The following is a 19,048-nucleotide window of genomic DNA, read 5'->3' as shown; positions in this document are numbered from 1 at the left end:
GGGAAACAAAGCGTTCTCGATTGCCCGAATTCGCGAGCAACTGCGTCCTCGCGGAGGCTAGACCGATTATTTTGAATTAAGATCGTACGCGGCTTGTTTTCTACGTGTTCGTTCTATACCTACTTCATTTTGTGAATGGAAGTTATTTTTTGTTGGTTCCGGAGTCTCTTTATACTTTTGGATGCTTTACTGCATTGAGTTCGTGAAGTGATTTGGTTCCGGTTTTTTTTTTAATTCCATTATGCTACTTCTCTGCCATTTGAATGAATTTTTTCCGTAGATTTACTGCTGCCAGTTTCTTGGTAACTTATGAATATAGTAAAAAAATCATTAAACGTGGTTTCTTCTATTGGAGTGATTTCTGTTACTTTTAATATCACCACTATATCAACCAGCACACATCGACTAGAGATGTTGGTTTTTTATCTAAATTAAAAACAAATAGAAAGATTTATTCTCAAGCATTCTAAATGCGGTGGGCATCAAAATTATGAGAACATAGATCATATTTTTTCATACTAAATTGTGTAATTATATACAAATATACGTGTTGGTATATGTACTTATTGGTGTGTACAAAATGATACATCTGATCTGTTCGATAAACATTCAAAATCAAATTGCTGAAGACAGCTGTTGTGGGTCCATCAAACACAATCGTCGGCTTAGTGGCCTGTCATTTAGTAATCGGACGATTGTATAGGTTCGCCACACGATCGGTTCGTACTATATGGAACTGCTGTGTTCACACGTTGTAATTGTTTGATCACATTAAGGATCCCCAGTAATGGTCTTGATTCAATCAATGCGACCGTTATGCCATTGTTAGTATTAGCTACGAGAACTTAATTAGGTATATGAATTATGACAGTTATTTGATTAAGTGTTTGCGGGTCTGGATTGAGGATGTGGATTATGATTGCGTCTATTTATTAGGTCTACCCATTCAATAGTACCTAAATCATCAATATTACTTTAATCATTTCCAAGAATTGATCCAAGACCACTTTGAAAGATAAAAATACCTAGCCTACATTTATCATGGACGTCACCTTTGCACTAAGCTATACATCGCTTGCCTACATCACTTCCAAGCTTAATCTTTTATTAATACCAGCACAATTAGAACTGTGCGTTGGGTTTAGACGAAACACGAATGTCACGCGTGCCCTGACATATCTCAATGCTTGTACATCCATACGATAAATACTTTTAGGGCTATTTATTTGGCTGCGCAAACACGCGCTTGTCCCTCCCGTAATTCCATTATGGATGGTCCACGAACGCTCTGTCTTGTTTTATTCAACGTCTTCCATCTACGCAGTAAGATTGTTGTCGTTTTAATATGAGCTCTTTTCCGATTTTCATGCTCAATGTTATTTTTCATGTTTTTAATCAAAATGTTGTAATATTTGTTTGCTTTTTTTTATAAGTTCGTTCGTTCGTATTGACTATACGCAGATAGTTGACTTTAAAAAGCAGAGCATGGTTGATCATCAAAGCACAATAACCAAGTTTAGTTAGTCATTTAGGATTTTTTTTATGTGGTTACTGGAGCCCATAGACGTCTACAACGTAAATGCGCCACCCACCTTGACACGTAAGTTCTAAGGTCTCCACGTAGTTACAACGGCTACCCCACCCTTCAAACCGAAACGCATTACTGCTTCACGGCAGAAATAGGCGGGGTGGTGGTACCTACCTGTGCGGACTCACAAGAGGTCCTGCCACCAGTAAAATGTTTTGAGATTGATTTAAAACAATTTACTGTTCATATTGTTTGAGTGAGAAATGATGACCAAAGTGGTGATATCAACACGTGTGCTATAACAACATGCCCAACTTAGTACCCAGCTTAGTACCCAAACATGTCCAATAGTACTTAAGAGGAAATTAGTTGATTAGCGAAAGCCTTCGATAAGAAAAAGACTAACTGTCGGATGATGGGTCAGGATCTCTAACTTCTGAAAAATACCAAGACTACTAGCTTTCATTATTAAGACTGTGTTGATTACTTCGGCAATACACTATCAAATAGCTGTAAGGTCCGTTGTAAAATAATTAAAATAAAATTTATCATGTTTAAATTAAGACAATTTTCGGATTGCCAAATAGCAACACTGTTGGTGGGAGCACTGGCAGTAGTGGGAATGTGATATAATAAAAAGGCGATAGTCTGAAAAAACGACAGAAAAAGCGGTGTATTCTGCAGTGAGCACATATCTAAAGATTGTACAAGTGGAGTTACAAACAAAGCAATACAGAATTAAGTGAACTATTGCAAACTGTGTGTTTATTTCCTGACTGTTGGAAGTGGATTCCTACATACCCCTAATTTTGGTTCACGGATAATCTAATAAATGCGAAATTAAATTCTTCATCGTTTTATTGCGGCTCAATGACGCAAACTGACTGACCACAATGCCTCAGTTCTCTTCGCAACCAGTGTCACTTAGTACCATGTCAACGAACAACAAAAGTAACGCCAAAAACTCCAAAATACTTCAAAACCTTAACATAGGTTACTTTTAACGTATTCACGTACCTAAAACCAAAACATTCGCTTATCAATCAAAGCGTACGTAGCGGCAACAGTTACCTTCTTGCATAACTTATGGGGAGCTCATGTTTATAACGGGGTAGACATTGAAAAACCGGCGCAGTCCTACGTCAAGATAAGGAATGTACTATAATGCCCCGGCTGAGGTATAGATTTATATTTGAATCCGTTTCATGAATAAATTCTATGGATTTATCATCTCCATTTTTGGGTTATTGTTTATTGAATGTTTTGGAGTTAAAATGCTTGATCTTTTTTTATTTTATTGCTTAGATGATTGGAAGAGCTCATGGCTCACCTGGTGTTAAATGGTTACCGGAGCCCATAGACATTTATAATGTGAATGCTGCTGCTACACACTAGAGACTAACCTAATCTTTAGTCGTTCACTCGAGCTAACTCGACTCCATTCAACCTCCAACGCGCGTTTTGGTATGCTTGATCGTAAAAATAGCCTCCATTCAAACGTCCCTCGAAAAAAGTTTCGCGACGTACCTTGAAAGTTCCTCAAAGCTGGTTTTCTATCAATGTCCAAATAATATGTGGACCGCAAATGGAAATATATGATATCGTTGTGCGATGGCCTGGATCAGTGCACGATTCGCGCATATTTAGATACAGCAGATGCTGTTTGAGATTAAAATTTGAAGAAGACAATTTTGCTTGAATTACAAGTCATTAGTGAGTAGTACAGAAGCCAAGTTCTATGACGCAATATTTTTGATCCAGATAAAGTTAAATTGAAAGATTCAATTACATTCATTACATGAAAATGACTGAAGCCATAACATACATAACGATATATTATTATACGAATCTATTATTACAAAACCTTTAAATATCATATCATTATAAATAACATAACGTATACGTGGCATTTTGAAAATGGTCACTAAAATGCCTATTTTGGCCTTTCATATTTGAAAGACTAAACAGTAATTTTAATATGCATTTTAAGTCTTATGGCTAATGATGAGTAGCAGCTTTGGGATGTCTGTGCCTTCAGCAATACTTTAATATCAGACAGGCCACTAAATCTCTCCGTCTCAGCTTTTAAAATATTGAATCTCGTGCTAGTTATATTAATGTTAGGTTGTAGATTAGCACAGTTTCAAACAATCCTAATGTTAAAATATTTTTGGAGTCACAGATACCACAATCCGACGTCCATAAAGACGAAGTAAAACCTTAATATTTTTTGTTTTTAGCTGTGTCCACAATTCATATTAATTTTACCAAAAGAAGCGGCCTTTTAATAACTTTAATGGGTGTATGAGCTTATTTTTTTTGTTTCAAACCAAGCCAAGACACAGCCCGTCTGATATCATCTTCGAGTAAGCCGCTGTGACCTTGGACTGTTATGTCTTCTGGGAAATCTCAGTATGTCTCTGAGTAACGATAGAGCTTGGGGCCTTGAAGAAAGCGAAAATTAAACTTTTGTTACCTTTTTTGGGCAGATTTTTTATTTTTATTTCTGAAAAATGTCAAACGATTGTCCGAATATAATCTTTTAATATTATTATTTATTATTATTCTTTTATTTTTAATTATAATCTTTCTTCAACTTCTAAGTGTTTAGCCTAAGGAAACTTGATAATGCATCATCGTCGTAATATGATAATTTGGTGACATCACGCTACTTTAATGATCTGGAAGGTGGACAGCGAAACATTAAAATTTGTCTGGCAACTGGGCCACGCAAGTTTGGGTAATTAATTTTACTTAACAAAAACTATTAACTATATTCGCGACCGCTTCCATTGCATTTTTTTTTTGTATGAAGGTGCAATATTAAAGTTCTTATCTAGGCCTAGCTTTATCCGAAGTTGGTAGTTTTTTCGAAATTCGATTGGGCTTTATTTTATCGAAAAAAATCAAAGAGGCTCCCAAGGTTTTATTATTGCATCTAAAAGAGTATATTCTTTAATATTTTTAAATATGATACATTTTTGCCCGTATCAAAGAATCAATTCATAGTACCAGTTCCTTCCGTAGTTGAACTTAATAATACTGCGTAATTAAAATTAGCTTCTTATTTACCATTTACAAAATAAAACTGAATTTATTCTAAGAGTTTTATCAGATTTATTTAATATTTGATTCTTCGATAAACAGTTATAAGATGTGCTATATTAAGTATGGATTAGGATTGTTATAGATTCATCAGATTTATTATGTATCAAACCAAAATATTCAATGTCTTAATTATTATTCTGCTGTTCTCTGTTATAAAAAAGAATATATGAGTTGCACTTTGTTTGTTGGCTGCGCTACGATTTTCTCGCTTACTATTATTTTTCTGGTGAAGACAGGGAAAAACTACTCTTTCCAATTTTCAATAGCTACAAAACTAAAAATGGAACATCGATTGGAAACAAAATTGTAGGGAAAAGTACTGAACTGATTTGTATATAGCAAGCATAATATTCTTCATCGTAGATATAAAAGTATTTCATAATAAGCCATAGTGAACTCCATATCTCCTTCATATCATAAATCAAAATACAAGATTATATTTTTCTAATATTACTGAAGACTAATTAATTTATATTTAGTTTTTTACTTTTTTATACAATTTCAAACTTTAACTTTTCTGATATCCAATTTTTTTTCTTAAAAGTGATATTAGTATTAACTTGCAAATACAGAATGATCCATTCGAGAAATCATTATCATTTATGTATCCGTAGATAGAAATGAGTGGAGAGAAAGAGTCAGAAAATTGGAGAAGAATCATGACCCTCCTGATTGTGAAAAAGAAGATAATAATATATCCGACATCCGATATTAATCGTAATATATATTGATCGACACCTTTTTTCAAAACCGTATTTCGTGGCCTCAATAACCGTACGCGTAAGATATAAAAAGCTCGGTTGAGCTATGCTTGTTTCACGTCTAGATGAGGGCAAGGAATCGAGGGGCGGAGAGTGACGTCACAATATTGCGCGTGTGACGTCACGGGCGATGTATCTTTCGAGATTTAATTTAGAGGAGCATATAAAACGTGAGGTTGGCCAAAATTAAGTTTCCCAGCTCGAGGGCTGGTAGAGGAAACATACAGGAAAAGGAAATGGTTCTCTTTGATGTGTATTTTATTAAATTTCGCATTTGAGGTGTTCGGGGATTTTTGTTTCGTTTTTTTTTTGTTTTTTAAATTTCGTAACATGAAATTTAATCGTCGCCGCTCTTTGAGATTAAATTTTACGATTGAATAAAAAAATTACAAGCTTTAATGAAAACAATATTGTTTCGTGAATTTTAATGAAAAATTTCATGGATTTTCTCTGTTTGAACTGTTGGGAACATTTCTTTTGAAGCTAAGCAATTTAATAATTAATAAATTTGTTAAATATAAAGAGTACTTTATTATTTTTTTGAATGTAAAAAAATAATATAGTGATCACTGGATACATATTGATCTAATACAAACCTTGTGCTTATAACAAGTGACTATGTCTATGAATTGTGGGCACAAGATTGAACCTTGCAGATAAGTACCAGTTTTTGTACTGGATATACCTACTTAATAAGCATCAAGAACTATGCTTACATTAACAGAGTAGCATCGTGTAATAGAAATAAAATTATTTTCCTTTCTTTTCGTTTCTGATGATAAGGCATATTCCAAACCAACATTGAAACCAGATACCGTCATGATAAATATTTTACCACGACTCAGTACTTATGGGTTTTGCATTTGCATCCTTCAAGATGGGATAATCATTTTACAGTACAATTATAATTGTTAATCTTCACAAAAAGCATTATTATTACTATCGTCTCCGATAAAAGGTGAGCTCGTTCATAATTATCTACATTGAATACTGGTGGTAGGACCTCTTGTGAGTCCGCACGGGTAGGTACCACCACCCTGCTTATTTTTGCCGTGAATCAGTGATGCGTTTCGGTTTGAAGTGTGGGGCAGCCGTTGTAGCTATACTTGAGACCTTAGAACTTATATCTCAAGGTGGGTGGCGCATTTACGTTGTAGATGTCTATGAGCTCCAGTAAATACTTAACACCAGGTGGGCTCGTCCACCCATCTAAGCAAAAAAATAATAATAATCAACTAAACAGCTGCCAGTGCAAGAACTATCAAAATGAAATGATCAATCCTGCCGGAAAACAGGTTAATTGGAAACTAGCCAAGGAGAATCGGCATTTACTCAATCCATCAGGAAGTCCGGTCGAGAATATAAAACGCATGCACGTTCGCAAATATTGGTTCAAACAAACACTTCTATTTGGGCACGTAGAGCAAACAATTTGTGCGGACTTAGTGCGAAGCCATTCTTGACTTTGTTTAGGATTCCGTTCCATTCGCACTTGGTAGTTTTACGGTATGCACGAGCAAGACGGAAGATCTATGTACGTAGTTATCTTTGCAGAGACGCTGCAGCCTCGGGTCGGTGATTTAAATTTCGTAGTTGCAGTTAGATTTATTGTTTGAACTCGGATGTGATAGGCGAGTTGAATTTAGTAGTTCATATTCACCAGTTTCGTGACTATTGGACGCTATGGAATGTGATCACTTTTCCATTTTGCCTATCCTGGCATATTTAACTTTCACCCATCAAATGTATGATTGCGTAAATGGAAAACTGTCCCTTTAGGGCTTACTAGGGTATTGGATATGTGTTTTCTACGGAACATTTTTTATACGTAGTAGCCCATGGACATCATTAAATTTGCCATCTTGAACTATAAAGTCGACTGCTTAGATCGTATAATAAGAGGGCTGTCCCGCCCGCATCCGAATCGCAAAATTTCTTCGTGGCAGAAATTGGCAGACACTTATCCCTGTGATATAGAAATATGCCGTACAGTCTTGTTGCTAATAAATTTCTAGGTTTATATTCATTCAAATTGAATTTCAATGAAGCACATCACTTCTCCCAGGGAATTTACAAAACGTATTACTGTTTGACGGCAGAAATAGGCAGAGCGGTGGTACCTACCCGTGCGGACTCAAAAGATGTCCCACCACCAGTAATAATTCAACATAAGAATTCTTATTCTTTCTTTCTTTTTTAACACAAAAAGTGTTGAAGAATAAGAAAGGAGTAATAATGGGATTAAATTTGAAAATTAATTTGACGTAAATTATAAATAAAAATAATGTGTAAATCTTAGGTTATCTCCATACCCGCATGCCAGAGATACAATATTAATGACCTCCAAAAATTCTCGTATACATTACAGATCATTATGAATTAAAAACGCGTATTCGGTCGTTGTTAGTACAATTTTACAAACAAAATAAAAATCGAGTATCAACGAGGACACTCGGATGCTCCTTCGCTGTGGCAAATTGGCACGATTGCAGCCCACGAACTGAAGCGTTGCGAGAAACTGAATAAATAGATAAAGCCGCTTTTTAATTATTCAAATGATGTCCCACTACAGTTACCCGAATCGTGATGAAAATTCAATTAGCATCAAACGAACAGCGACCTTAAACGCTTCAGCGTTGAGTTCAAAAGTGCTGAACACGTTACTGAATGGGACCAGAGTAATTTTCTTTTGCGATATTGGTACTTTATTAAGCTTTTCCCCAGTTCCAGCTTGCATTTCGGTGGTATAACGTTTTTGAGCAATTTGGTTCAACGACAAAAAGGTTGGATTATGTTTGTTTATAGCGCCATTACCGTGATATCGGCGAAGCACTTTTTAAGAAATTCGTACAATTAATTTTGAGTTGTTGCATTGAAACGACGTGACCTAAGAAAGTGTTAACACCTAATAATAATAGAGCATTCCTATCAATTACTATAGCAAATCAGTGACGTATTCCAATTTGTATATTGTGACAATCTGTAGAGAGTTGAGAACTTTTATACCTTCAGAGAAATGCAACTATTATTTTTTATTTGCTAATTTTCAAAACTCACTTGATGTAGCTCACTTATCCACACACAACCAAACAAAGTCCAAACTATATATACCATAATATATTATACCAGAAAATTATAATAAGGCCATATTGACCAATGTGGTTGGCTGTGACAAATTGAACGTTATCTTCGTAAGGTATGGCACAAGCTCGCTCGCGTATGTGTGCTAACTAAAGTAGCCTTCAATATTCTTAGCGAAGCGACCCTTTTTGAACAGTAAGTAACCGATGTAAAAAAATAATAATCTAATATTAAAAAATAAATAAATAATAATTTCTTATTTAAAAAAAAAGACATGCCCGCTGAGTTTCTTGCCAATTTTTCTCAGGACGTAGGCTAGTTCTTGTGAATTGGCGGTAGTTCTTTTGACGTTCACAAGTATGTACTTTCATTTATGTTGAATAAATTTTTTTTTATTTGATTTGATTTGATTTGATTATAAATTTGTAAGTGTGACTTATGAATGTCTTGTGTTTTAAGATGTACAGCGTCGCTTAGGTGAGTCGTGGTAACTTCTAAAATCTAAACCAACATCAGCAAGCTATTAGCAAAGATAATAACTTTATTTCAATGTATATATTTTTAACTATCAATAAACGACTTTACTGAGATTAATTAAAATATTTATTAATCCATTCAGCATATGGAATACACAGAAATGTTGTTTTCTGTAGAGAAATATGACGAAGCTATTGCTTATGACACTAACAGTGATAAAGATTGTAGTATTGAAAAAATATTTAAACTCATGAAATGAAAAAGTCCTTCCAAATTTCAAACATTAAAATTACTTCATCTGATCATCTTCATAGCGACCCAAAAAATAAAATTCAAATTTTACGAAACAAACCAACAAGCTCGTAGCGAATTTAAAAGCTGGTTTCAAAATCTTATATAATCTGAAACCGGCTTCCGCGTTTTGACTGGAGTGAATAATTTGTAGCTGCCATTGAATGCTCCTTGCTTAATTCAAAATAACATCAACACAGACCATGTTTAAACATCAAAGCCAAATTAGTGGGTCTAACTCGATTTCCATGTGTGTGTGCTGCTCGGAACTGAATAGACAAATTTCGTGAACTTTGTCGTTGGCGTATGTTCGCACGGATGCTTTATTATCATCGTCAGCTGCTTAAGTAATAATCTTATTTTTTTTTTTTTTATTGCTACTGTACTAACTTTTACACGTGCAGCTTGCGGGCTGGGTATACTCAAAGATCGTACAACGCTCTCCGTGTTCAATATAATAACGCGTTTAGGGTGCTGGTGGTGCTGCCCCGCTTTTGTAGCGCATCAGGGATGTTTGCAGACGCGCACATAGATTGTTTTTACGCTACCATGCGTAAGAGGTGTGCATCTCTGGTAAGCAGAGTGGGGGTCAGTTCCAACAGTATCCTGAGCATGATCGCAAGCAGGCTGGACTGTGTATACATGGGTCGCTGTGGTGCCATCTCCCATGGGATGTTACGACAGTAATTCATTGTGATGTAAATATAACCACTAACATAGGTCTAAGTCTTATTAACAATTTATATGAGTCATGGTTACTTGCAATAAAAACATTATTATTATTATTAAATGGGCGGACGAGATCACAGCCCACGTGGTGTTAAGTGTTTATTGGAGCCCATAGACATCTACAACGTAAATGCGCCACCCACCTTGAGATATAAGAACTAAGGTCTCAGTATAGTTACAGGGGTTGCCTCACCCTTCAAGCCGAAACGCATTACTGCTTCAGGGCAGATATAGGCAGGGCGGTGGTACCTACCCGCGCGGACTCACAAGAGGTTCTACCACCTGTAAGCTCTTTTGAATGTACTTCTTATTCATCTGTATACATACTCCTTGACTGTGAGTGAAACGTGGTGACTGGTTTTTTATTGCGTAAATGAGTGTACCTGTTATAAACCATTTATTACTAGGCCTGTAGACATTACTGCTTTGCAACAAAAAGTAGATGGGACTGGTACTTACGCACGGAGGTACACAATATGTTTTACCATCAACGTATTTAGGTTGGTAATCGTAGTATGCCGGTATAGCACCCAGAAAATGTTGTTGTCTATTCTCTGGGGAATTTTTCACCTTTTACGATACCAACTGCACAGCAAAGCCCACACACACACAAACCTAATTTGGAAAAAAATACCATCCCACAGTGTAATCCATTTCCCATTGTATGCGAAAAGGAACGTGGGTGGCTGCCGAATATATGACGTACGCTGCGATTTTGCACTCCAGTGCGAATCAATTCACAACAGGATTTATTCGAACACAACACTACGAAGGATTCGAAAACGAGATTACCGGATCCGGAAACTTCAGAGTTGATATGTGACTGATGACATTTTTATCCAATACGACATGGATGTCACGAGTGAATATTCATATGGGTTTTTTTTTATTCTTAAAGCTTTTACTCTGCAAGGTGTTATCGGAAAATTCTTATTTTGAACTAAACAGTTGCCGGATTGGGAATATGTGTCTTTTTGCCATCTGATGGAGACGAGTTTTTTTCCTACCCAAGCTGATTGTCTTGAGAGAGCATTTCAGCGTAGCCTTAACAAGTAGGTAAGCTCACGGGGCTCAAACCTGACGACACTGCTAACACTAACTCTAGCAAGAGCAGTGCTTCGCAGGATCTACCACCGGATCGGAAACGCGACCCACTGAGAAGATCCAGCGAAAAACTCATTGGGCTCTGTCTGTGGGTTAATTTAAGCCCGAAAATACGACCTGAAATGCTACATTTAAGCTGTCGTGTTGATGGGCTGCAATTTCAGATAGGCTGACTTGATTAAACACCGAGGCTAGTAAAAGTGTGATACAAAGAAAATTTAAGTGACGGCTTTCATGAGTACAAAACTTCAAGATCTTCGTGTGTCACCCAGAAAGCCGAATAACATTATTTAACTTGCACCGTACGATGGATATAACAAGATTATTTCACTGTGAGTTAGTAGGACACACTGGTACAGACGACGTGGACGTTCGGAAATTAATAGCATTTCCCGACGAGAGCCGGTTTGAGACACGATTTCAATTGCAAAACCAACAGTGCCTCGGTTTACAAACGTGCACTTCAATGTATCGATATTTACCGTTCATTGAGAAATATAACGGAACAAAGTGATAGGGAAATCTATAGTGCTTCACCACTTCGTCTTTTACCTTTAGCAGATTATTGAATATAAGTAAGGTTGGTAAGGTTTTGATTTAACTAGAGCAGGCCTAGTGATCGACATTCAATCATAAGCACTGACTGACTCAAGATTTAGATTAATTGTATGTTTTAATTTTTAAGGTTTCTTTTTCTGGTACAGTCGAGAAGAAAACTGTTACCAAAAAATACATTTTGTTAATGCTAAAGCTTGTCGATTTCTAACTCAACAGGAAAACAGTATGGATAAATAGAGGAGAATATGATGCTTAACTGTTTTGTCTTTGCCTGTATACATACTGACACGAACTGATTCTAGGACGCATTGTGAGCTTACCTATTTCTAGGGTAAGCTTTCGAGTGAGCACGACGAGACAGTCTGTATATAATTTGAACTTCGAATTCATGTCTGAAAATTAGTAGTAGAATATTGTAGTATGTATCTATCCTCCCATTGGAAGTTTTTCGTTATCAAACTAGATATGGAGACAAGTAGCAAAACAATGGTAGTGGAATCAACATACCACTTAAGTGATTTTTTTAATTGCTTAGATTTTTTTTTTTTTTTTTTTTTTTTTTTTATTGCCTTTGTAGGCAGACGGGCATACGGCCCACCTGATGGTGAGTGGTTACCGTCGCCCATGGACTTCAGCAATGCCAGGGGCAGAGCCAAGCCGCTGCCTACCGCTTAATACTCTCCACAAGCCTCGTTTGAAGAAGGACATGTCATAGCGCTCGGGAAACACCGAGGAGGGGAGCTCATTCCATAGCCGGATGGTACGTGGCAAAAAAGATCTCTGGAAACGCACTGTGGATGACCGCAGTGGCTCCAGGTAGTATGGATGAACTCTACTCCGGTGGCGGGCGGTGCGATGGTAAAAACGAGATGCTGGTATCATCTCGAACAATTCCTCAGAGCACTCCCCATGGAACATACGGTATAAAATACAGAGGGAACCGAAGTCCCTCCGCAGACCCAGAGGCTCCAAACGATCCGAGAGAATGGGATTATCGACAATCCGAACGGCCCTCCTCTGTATGGAGTCAAATGGAAGAAGCTGGTATTTGGGAGCCCCGGCCCAGAGATGGGAGCAGTACTCCATGCGAGGCCGGACTTGTGCTTTATAAAGCAAAAGTCTTTGTCCAGGCGTGAAGTACCGCTTCGCTCTGTTGAGGACTCCCAGCATTTTGGACGCCAACTTGGCTTTGCCTTCCAAATGACTCCGAAACTGGACATCGCTCGAAACGTCGACCCCAAGTATCCCGATACTCTCGGAAGGTTGCAGGGATACTCCTTGGAATTGCGGCGCCATGACAAAGGGGTCCTTCTTCGCAGTGAACGCGCAAACTTGTGTCTTTATCGGGTTGAATTGAACCAAGTTCAATTCACCCCATTCGGAGACTCGCCCCAGAGAGTTCTCCACTTCAGACACAAGTTTTGATCGTCTCTCTTGCACCACGCTCCGAGAGAGACTCTGATGGCCGATATATCGCGCATCCCCCGTGCTGTCATCCGCATAGCAATGCATGCCATCAATAGACAGCATGTCATTGATATACAGGATGAAAAGCGTGGGGGAGAGCACCGAACCTTGTGGAACGCCAGCGTTGATGGTCATGGTATCAGAACAGTCACCGTCTACAACGACCGTGATGCTCCGCCCATCCAAAAAGCTAGCGATCCACTTGCAGAGACCCTCGGGGATTCCGTAAGATGGTAACTTCGATAGAAGTGCCCTATGCCAGACCCTGTCGAAGGCCTTCGCGATATCAAGGCTCACAGCAAGAGCCTCGCCCTTGCTCTCCAAGGCTTCAGCCCACCTGTGAGTAAGGTATACAAGAAGATCGCCAGCTGAGCGACCGTGACGGAAACCGTACTGTCGGTCACTGATCAGCTGGCGATCTTCAAGATACTTCAGGAGTTGTGTATTTATAATTCGCTCCATCACCTTGGAAAGCAAGGAAGTTATCGCGATAGGCCTGTAGCTCGATGGGTCCGACCGGTCACCCTTCTTGGGGATAGGGTGGACGTGGGCGGTCTTCCATGAAGACGGAACCCTGTTAGTGCAATAAGAGAGGCGATACAAACGCGTTAGCGCAGGTGTCAGCTCAGGGGCGCACGTTTTCAAAACCACTGCGGGGATGCCGTCTGGCCCACTCGACTTATGGACGTCCAGGAGTCGGAGCTCCCGCCTGACTGCACACTGTGTGAAGCAGATATCCGGCAGGGAGCTATCACACCGGGGGATGTTCGGTGGTGTGGCACCCCCGTCGTCCACAGTCGAGTTCGAGGCGAAGAGTTTGACCAGAAGGTCAGCCTTCTCTTTCGCGCTGTGGGCCAGATTGTCATCGGACTTGCGCAGTGGTGGGAGACTAGACCTGCAAAAGTTTCCTTCTGCAGCTTTGGCGAGCGACCAAAAAGCACGGCTCCCGGAGGGATAGCTCTTCAATCGCTCGCCAACTCTAGCAACGTGCTCCGACTTCGCCTTGGCAATTACCTTCTTGTAGGACCTGGAAGCGGCGTTATATTTCCGCCTTTCCCCTGAGATGTTAGGATCCCGACGTCTCCTGGCATTATCCCATGCCACGTATGCGGACCGCTTGAGGCGTGCAGCATCCCTGCTGGCATTGTTATACCAGGGTCTGCTGCGACCCCCAACGGGCACTTCAGAGGAGGGAATAAACAATTCCATCCCCTGGAGCACCACGTCTTTAATACGGTCCGCACAGACGTCAGGATCAGCAGAGGAAAAGCAGAACCGCCCCCATGGGTAGGATGCGTAAAATTCACGCAATCCATCCCAATCTGCTGACATATACCGCCAAACTCTTCGATACCCGGTCGTCGTTCGACGATCAGGACGAGAGAGTGGTACGGCAGCACGAATAAGGCACAATTAGATGGGTGGACGATCGCACTGCCCATTTGGCGTTAAATAGATATCGGAGTCTTTGAGAAATCAGTTCTAAAGTCTCAGTTTTTACAGTAAAACGGCTGCTCCACTCTTCAAACTCGAAACCCGTTACTGCTTCAAATACAGGCGAAGTGGTGGTACCTACCCGTGCAGGCTTACAAGATTCCCTACCACAATATCTACTACTACATAGTATCCTTCTATAGTATAATTTTCTAGACTTCAATCTCATATCTTAAGGTCATTCACATCATTTAGGTTGGTGGTATCAACCACTTAAAACTAATAGGTTCGTGAGCAACAATACAACCTACAACTCTTCAAATAAATGAAATCATTGTGGATTAAGGTAAGAGGCTTGACGCGTTGAGACTTGACCTCATGAGACAATGTTCAATACTGATGTTGTGATGTCTTCGGTCATCAAACCCAAGCGGGCCATGACGAGTTCATGTAAATCGATCGATATAGTAACAATAAAAATAAAATAAAGAAAACATTCTTGATCTAATTTATAAAAAACAACAAAACAGAGATTTAGACAACATTCAGAGAGCGCTTATACGAAGAGCTTACAAAGCACATGCGGGCCGGATAACTGACGTTTCCGGTCTTGAACCGGACGTCGGAGCGATCGTTGCCGTGTTCGGACACAATGAGACAATGGACGCACTGAATTTGTGCAAGATTATTTGGTCTCTTTTCGAGAACGCTAAAGCTGGTGGTAGGACCTCTTGTGAGTCCGCGCGGGTAGGTAACACCGCCCTGTCTATTTCTGCCGTGAAGCCGTAATGCGTTTCGGTTTGAAGGGTGGGGCAGCCGTTGTAACTACACTGAGACCTTAGAACTTATCTCAAGATGGGCGGCGCATTTACGTTGTAGATGTCTATGGGCTCCAGTAACCACTTAACACCAGGTGGCCTGTGAGCACGTCCACCCATCTAAGCAATAAAAAAAAGCATGCTTGAAAGGAAGAAACCAAGCGAAACATTTTTCATAACAATCGGTTGTGCATCATAATTTTTTGAATAAGGAAAATCAACTCTCTAAAATTTGTTCGATATTAGATGGCAGAGATTTCCCTGTAGACACTCCCCGTCTTCTTTTTGTATATGAAGACAACGTAATAATCGTGTAATGTGGATATTTGATTTATGTTAACTTTGAAAATTTAGATGTTCAACAAAAGAAGATCAAACAAAATTCCTCTCCAATTATACTCCGCTTAGTATCAGTTTAATCAGTTTTTCATTAACACCCACAAAAAGTACACTTCGATCGTTAAACAAAACGCTCGGTTCTACCAATGCTGATTTAAACTCCGAAACGCTAGCAGATAAAAATCTAAGCACGCAAATAGAATTTGTCGGATTCTCTAACTTACTGATACTAAAAATACAAGGAAATTGAATTGACGCGAATCCTTGTTTATGTTCAGAAAAGTTGTTTTTGAAAACTCCGTGCTCGCGAAGCAAAGGGATTAAACGCTTCCTCCTCGATTACTTCGATTCTGTTCGGTTTCTGTAGATTAATTGGAATTAAATTTAGTGATTACTGCGTTATTTTACAAACGGTTTTATCCGGTTTCGAATTTCGACTGATCCCCCTTTTTCAATATCCGTTTGATGCTACTCCTATACCAGTCGAATTGGATGTGATTTGAAAATCGAATAGATTTTAGCAACCCACCGAAAATGGTAACATTAGTTATTGTTAACTAAACCATACAAATAGTATGACCATTTATTTCCAGATAAGATTATTAGTCAAAATACATAATAAAATCATCCATTTTAGTTAAAATATGTCTGGTGGACTCAAAAATCGCACAATTTTCGCAAAAGTTAACGGCACTACTCTGTCCTTACGGTAACCCATAGACACAGCCCACTGAGTTTCCCGCCGGATTTTCTCAGCGGTCGCAATTCTGATCCAGCGGTAGATTCTGAGAAACACTGCCATTGTTAACGCTAGTGTTAGCAAATTATCTTAGTTTGAGCTCGTGGGCTCACCTAGTACGTAACTGGAATAGCCCTTTAGGCTATCAGCGTATAGGTAGGGCAATTTCTTTTGCTGCATCGACACTTTTGAGAATGAATAGCTCTTTACTAACCTAAATACTAGGTGGCAGTACACTATCAGCTCTGCTGATGTTTTCACGCACATCAGCAGAGAGCTTATTAATTATTTATAGTTGACCACCTGAATTATATTTTTGACCAATCTCAGTATGTCCTAAGGTTCTATGATACTTGCGGCTTGCGAAACTCAATCTACTATTAGGGACCCCAATTTTTATGTATTTGGTAATGGCAGATTTCTGTGTTTCGGGATTTTTAGCAGTTGATGCGTTCTTTTATTCTAGTTTGAATGGTACGTTTGATTATACTAATGTATTACTCGCCACCGATGCGATCTTAAGGATCCTACGATATTAAGGAGCAGCCGCCAGACAGGTGTACCAGCGAGGTACCTTAGGACTACTACATGACTCGCCACCGCTGCATGAATACTTAATGATAGAAATGGCCAGGATGATGTTGCGAAAACTATAATTTTAATTCACATATTTCTTTTCCAGTACCGATGACGCAAGTGGTGGCGGTGTCTGGAGAGCCAGTGTACTTACCCTGCGACATCGCGACCCAAGACGAAGAAGATGCGGTTCTACTTGTTCTGTGGTACAGGGAAGATCTGGGCACGCCTATATACAGGTAAAAGTTCACCGAAGAATCTAAAAGGAAAAGTAACTGCAAAATCATAATAAAAAAGATAATCAATCGTCCCAAACAATATCTCACAAGAACTTCGACTTTCTTAGAATTTATGAATTAATAAATGCTTCTATCTTCTGTCTTCTTCTATCGGCTAATTTGTGCGCATAGATAAAATTTGTGATAATAAATGTTCATACTTGCGTCAGCTGGAAATAGATCACCTTATATCTAACTGCCTTAAAGCGTATATTACACAAGGCTTAGCTTAGTAAGGCTTAGCGCAGTTCAAAGTCGAAGTTACTCATTTGCGAAAACCTTGGCTATTATTATTATGCAAGTGAGAAAACGCAATAAAAATTACGCCACATTATACTTACAAGTTTTGTCAAATCAACAATATTATTTGAGTTTATTTTCTGAATATGTAAATTAGTTATATTTCAGTACGAAATCTGGATCTCATCTGGAGCAGAGACAATCTTACGAAGGTCTTTCGTTTATAGAGACACCATCGCAGCGGTATTTGTAACAAAAACAATCTGATTTAAACGGAATCTACCTAAGCTGCGTCTTAGTGAACTAATCTAGATAACTGAGTAACTGAGAAACACTTTTAGAAAAGCAAAGCTGACTTATATTAAATATATAATGATAAATTTTATCACTGAAGTAATTATCAGATTTAAGTCAGAACTCCTGAAATTTATCACTTTTAAAATTATGTGACTAAAGTCAACCACACAGATTTTTTTCTAAATTTAATTCAAGCGGTCCCAAATGTTTTTATAGACCCTAATCTTTTTTTTTTATTGCCGTATAGGCAGATGAGCATACGGCCCACCTGATGGTGAGTGGTTACTGTCGCTCATGGACGTCAGCAATGCCAGGGGCCGAGCCAAGCCGCTGCCTACCGCTTAATACTCTCCACAAGCCTCGTTTGAAGAAGGACATGTCATAGCGCTCGGGAAACAAATTCATTTTAATCTGTTAAAATGAATTTTAAATCTGATCGCAAATGCTTGTGCATTCAAATAACAGACAATTGGTAACAGCGCGTACTTTAACTAACGTCACATAAATAAACATTGTACTCACATCAAAGATAATCCATTAGGAGAACACATTTAATATAAAATATAAATAAGTAAAAGATGGATCTTCTATCATCTCTTGATATCAAAACTTTCTGAACTGCACTAAAAATTCCTTTCATCTGGTACCAGACTCCAATATTTCAATATTCAATCGCTTCGAGAATGCATTCATATCATATTTCATCTTAGACTCCAAATCTTTGGTACAAAGAATTCTTACCCTTTGAGTCTTGGGAGCGAGCGACTTTGCGCATACGTAAAAGTTTTGAGTGCATCGCCACTCTAGCGAAGTAAAAAGCATCAATGCTTGAAAGAAATTTTACTTTGTAACTCAAGGGAGCTATACGGACCTTTGAAAATACTAATGTTTTATGCAGGCTATACCAAACTATGCAACTCATTTGTGACGTTATCATCAGAGCATCAGATTGAGTAAAATTTAAATCTTCGTTAATATTGTAAAACCAAAGCTACAGTTCGGAAATCAAGAGAAAGAAAGAGAACATGATAGGAAGTATAGTGAAGTATAGAAACGATCCTACACATGACTACCACAAAGCAGTCTTGCATAACGCTAGTAAGGATAGCTCATAATATCCCATACCAACTAATAATATAAATCAAGTCATCAATTACATATTACTTACGCATTCCACTTTTTTTTTATTGCTTACATGGGTGCACGAACTCACAGCCACCTGG

At 38.6% G+C, this 19,048-nt stretch overlaps 1 protein-coding gene across 4 annotated transcripts in view; it reads left to right on the top strand.

Moving 5' to 3' along the window:
* Nucleotides 1-19,048, top strand: part of LOC101744929 (hemicentin-2) — a 279,760-nt gene that overhangs the window by 218,456 nt on the left and 42,256 nt on the right. For all 4 annotated transcript variants that reach the window (XM_038020502.2, XM_021346625.3, XM_062676199.1 and 1 more), the window contains one exon: nucleotides 17,117-17,249. In XM_038020502.2, coding sequence (XP_037876430.1) covers nucleotides 17,117-17,249 — 133 coding nt within the window. The remainder of the gene's footprint in view (nucleotides 1-17,116; nucleotides 17,250-19,048) is intronic.

The sequence above is a fragment of the Bombyx mori genome, chromosome 25 (genome assembly GCF_030269925.1).
Source record: "Bombyx mori chromosome 25, ASM3026992v2".
Lineage (NCBI taxonomy): Eukaryota > Metazoa > Arthropoda > Insecta > Lepidoptera > Bombycidae > Bombyx > Bombyx mori.
The sequence above is the reverse complement of the archived record's forward strand: the minus strand, read 5'-3'. Positions and strand labels throughout refer to the sequence as shown.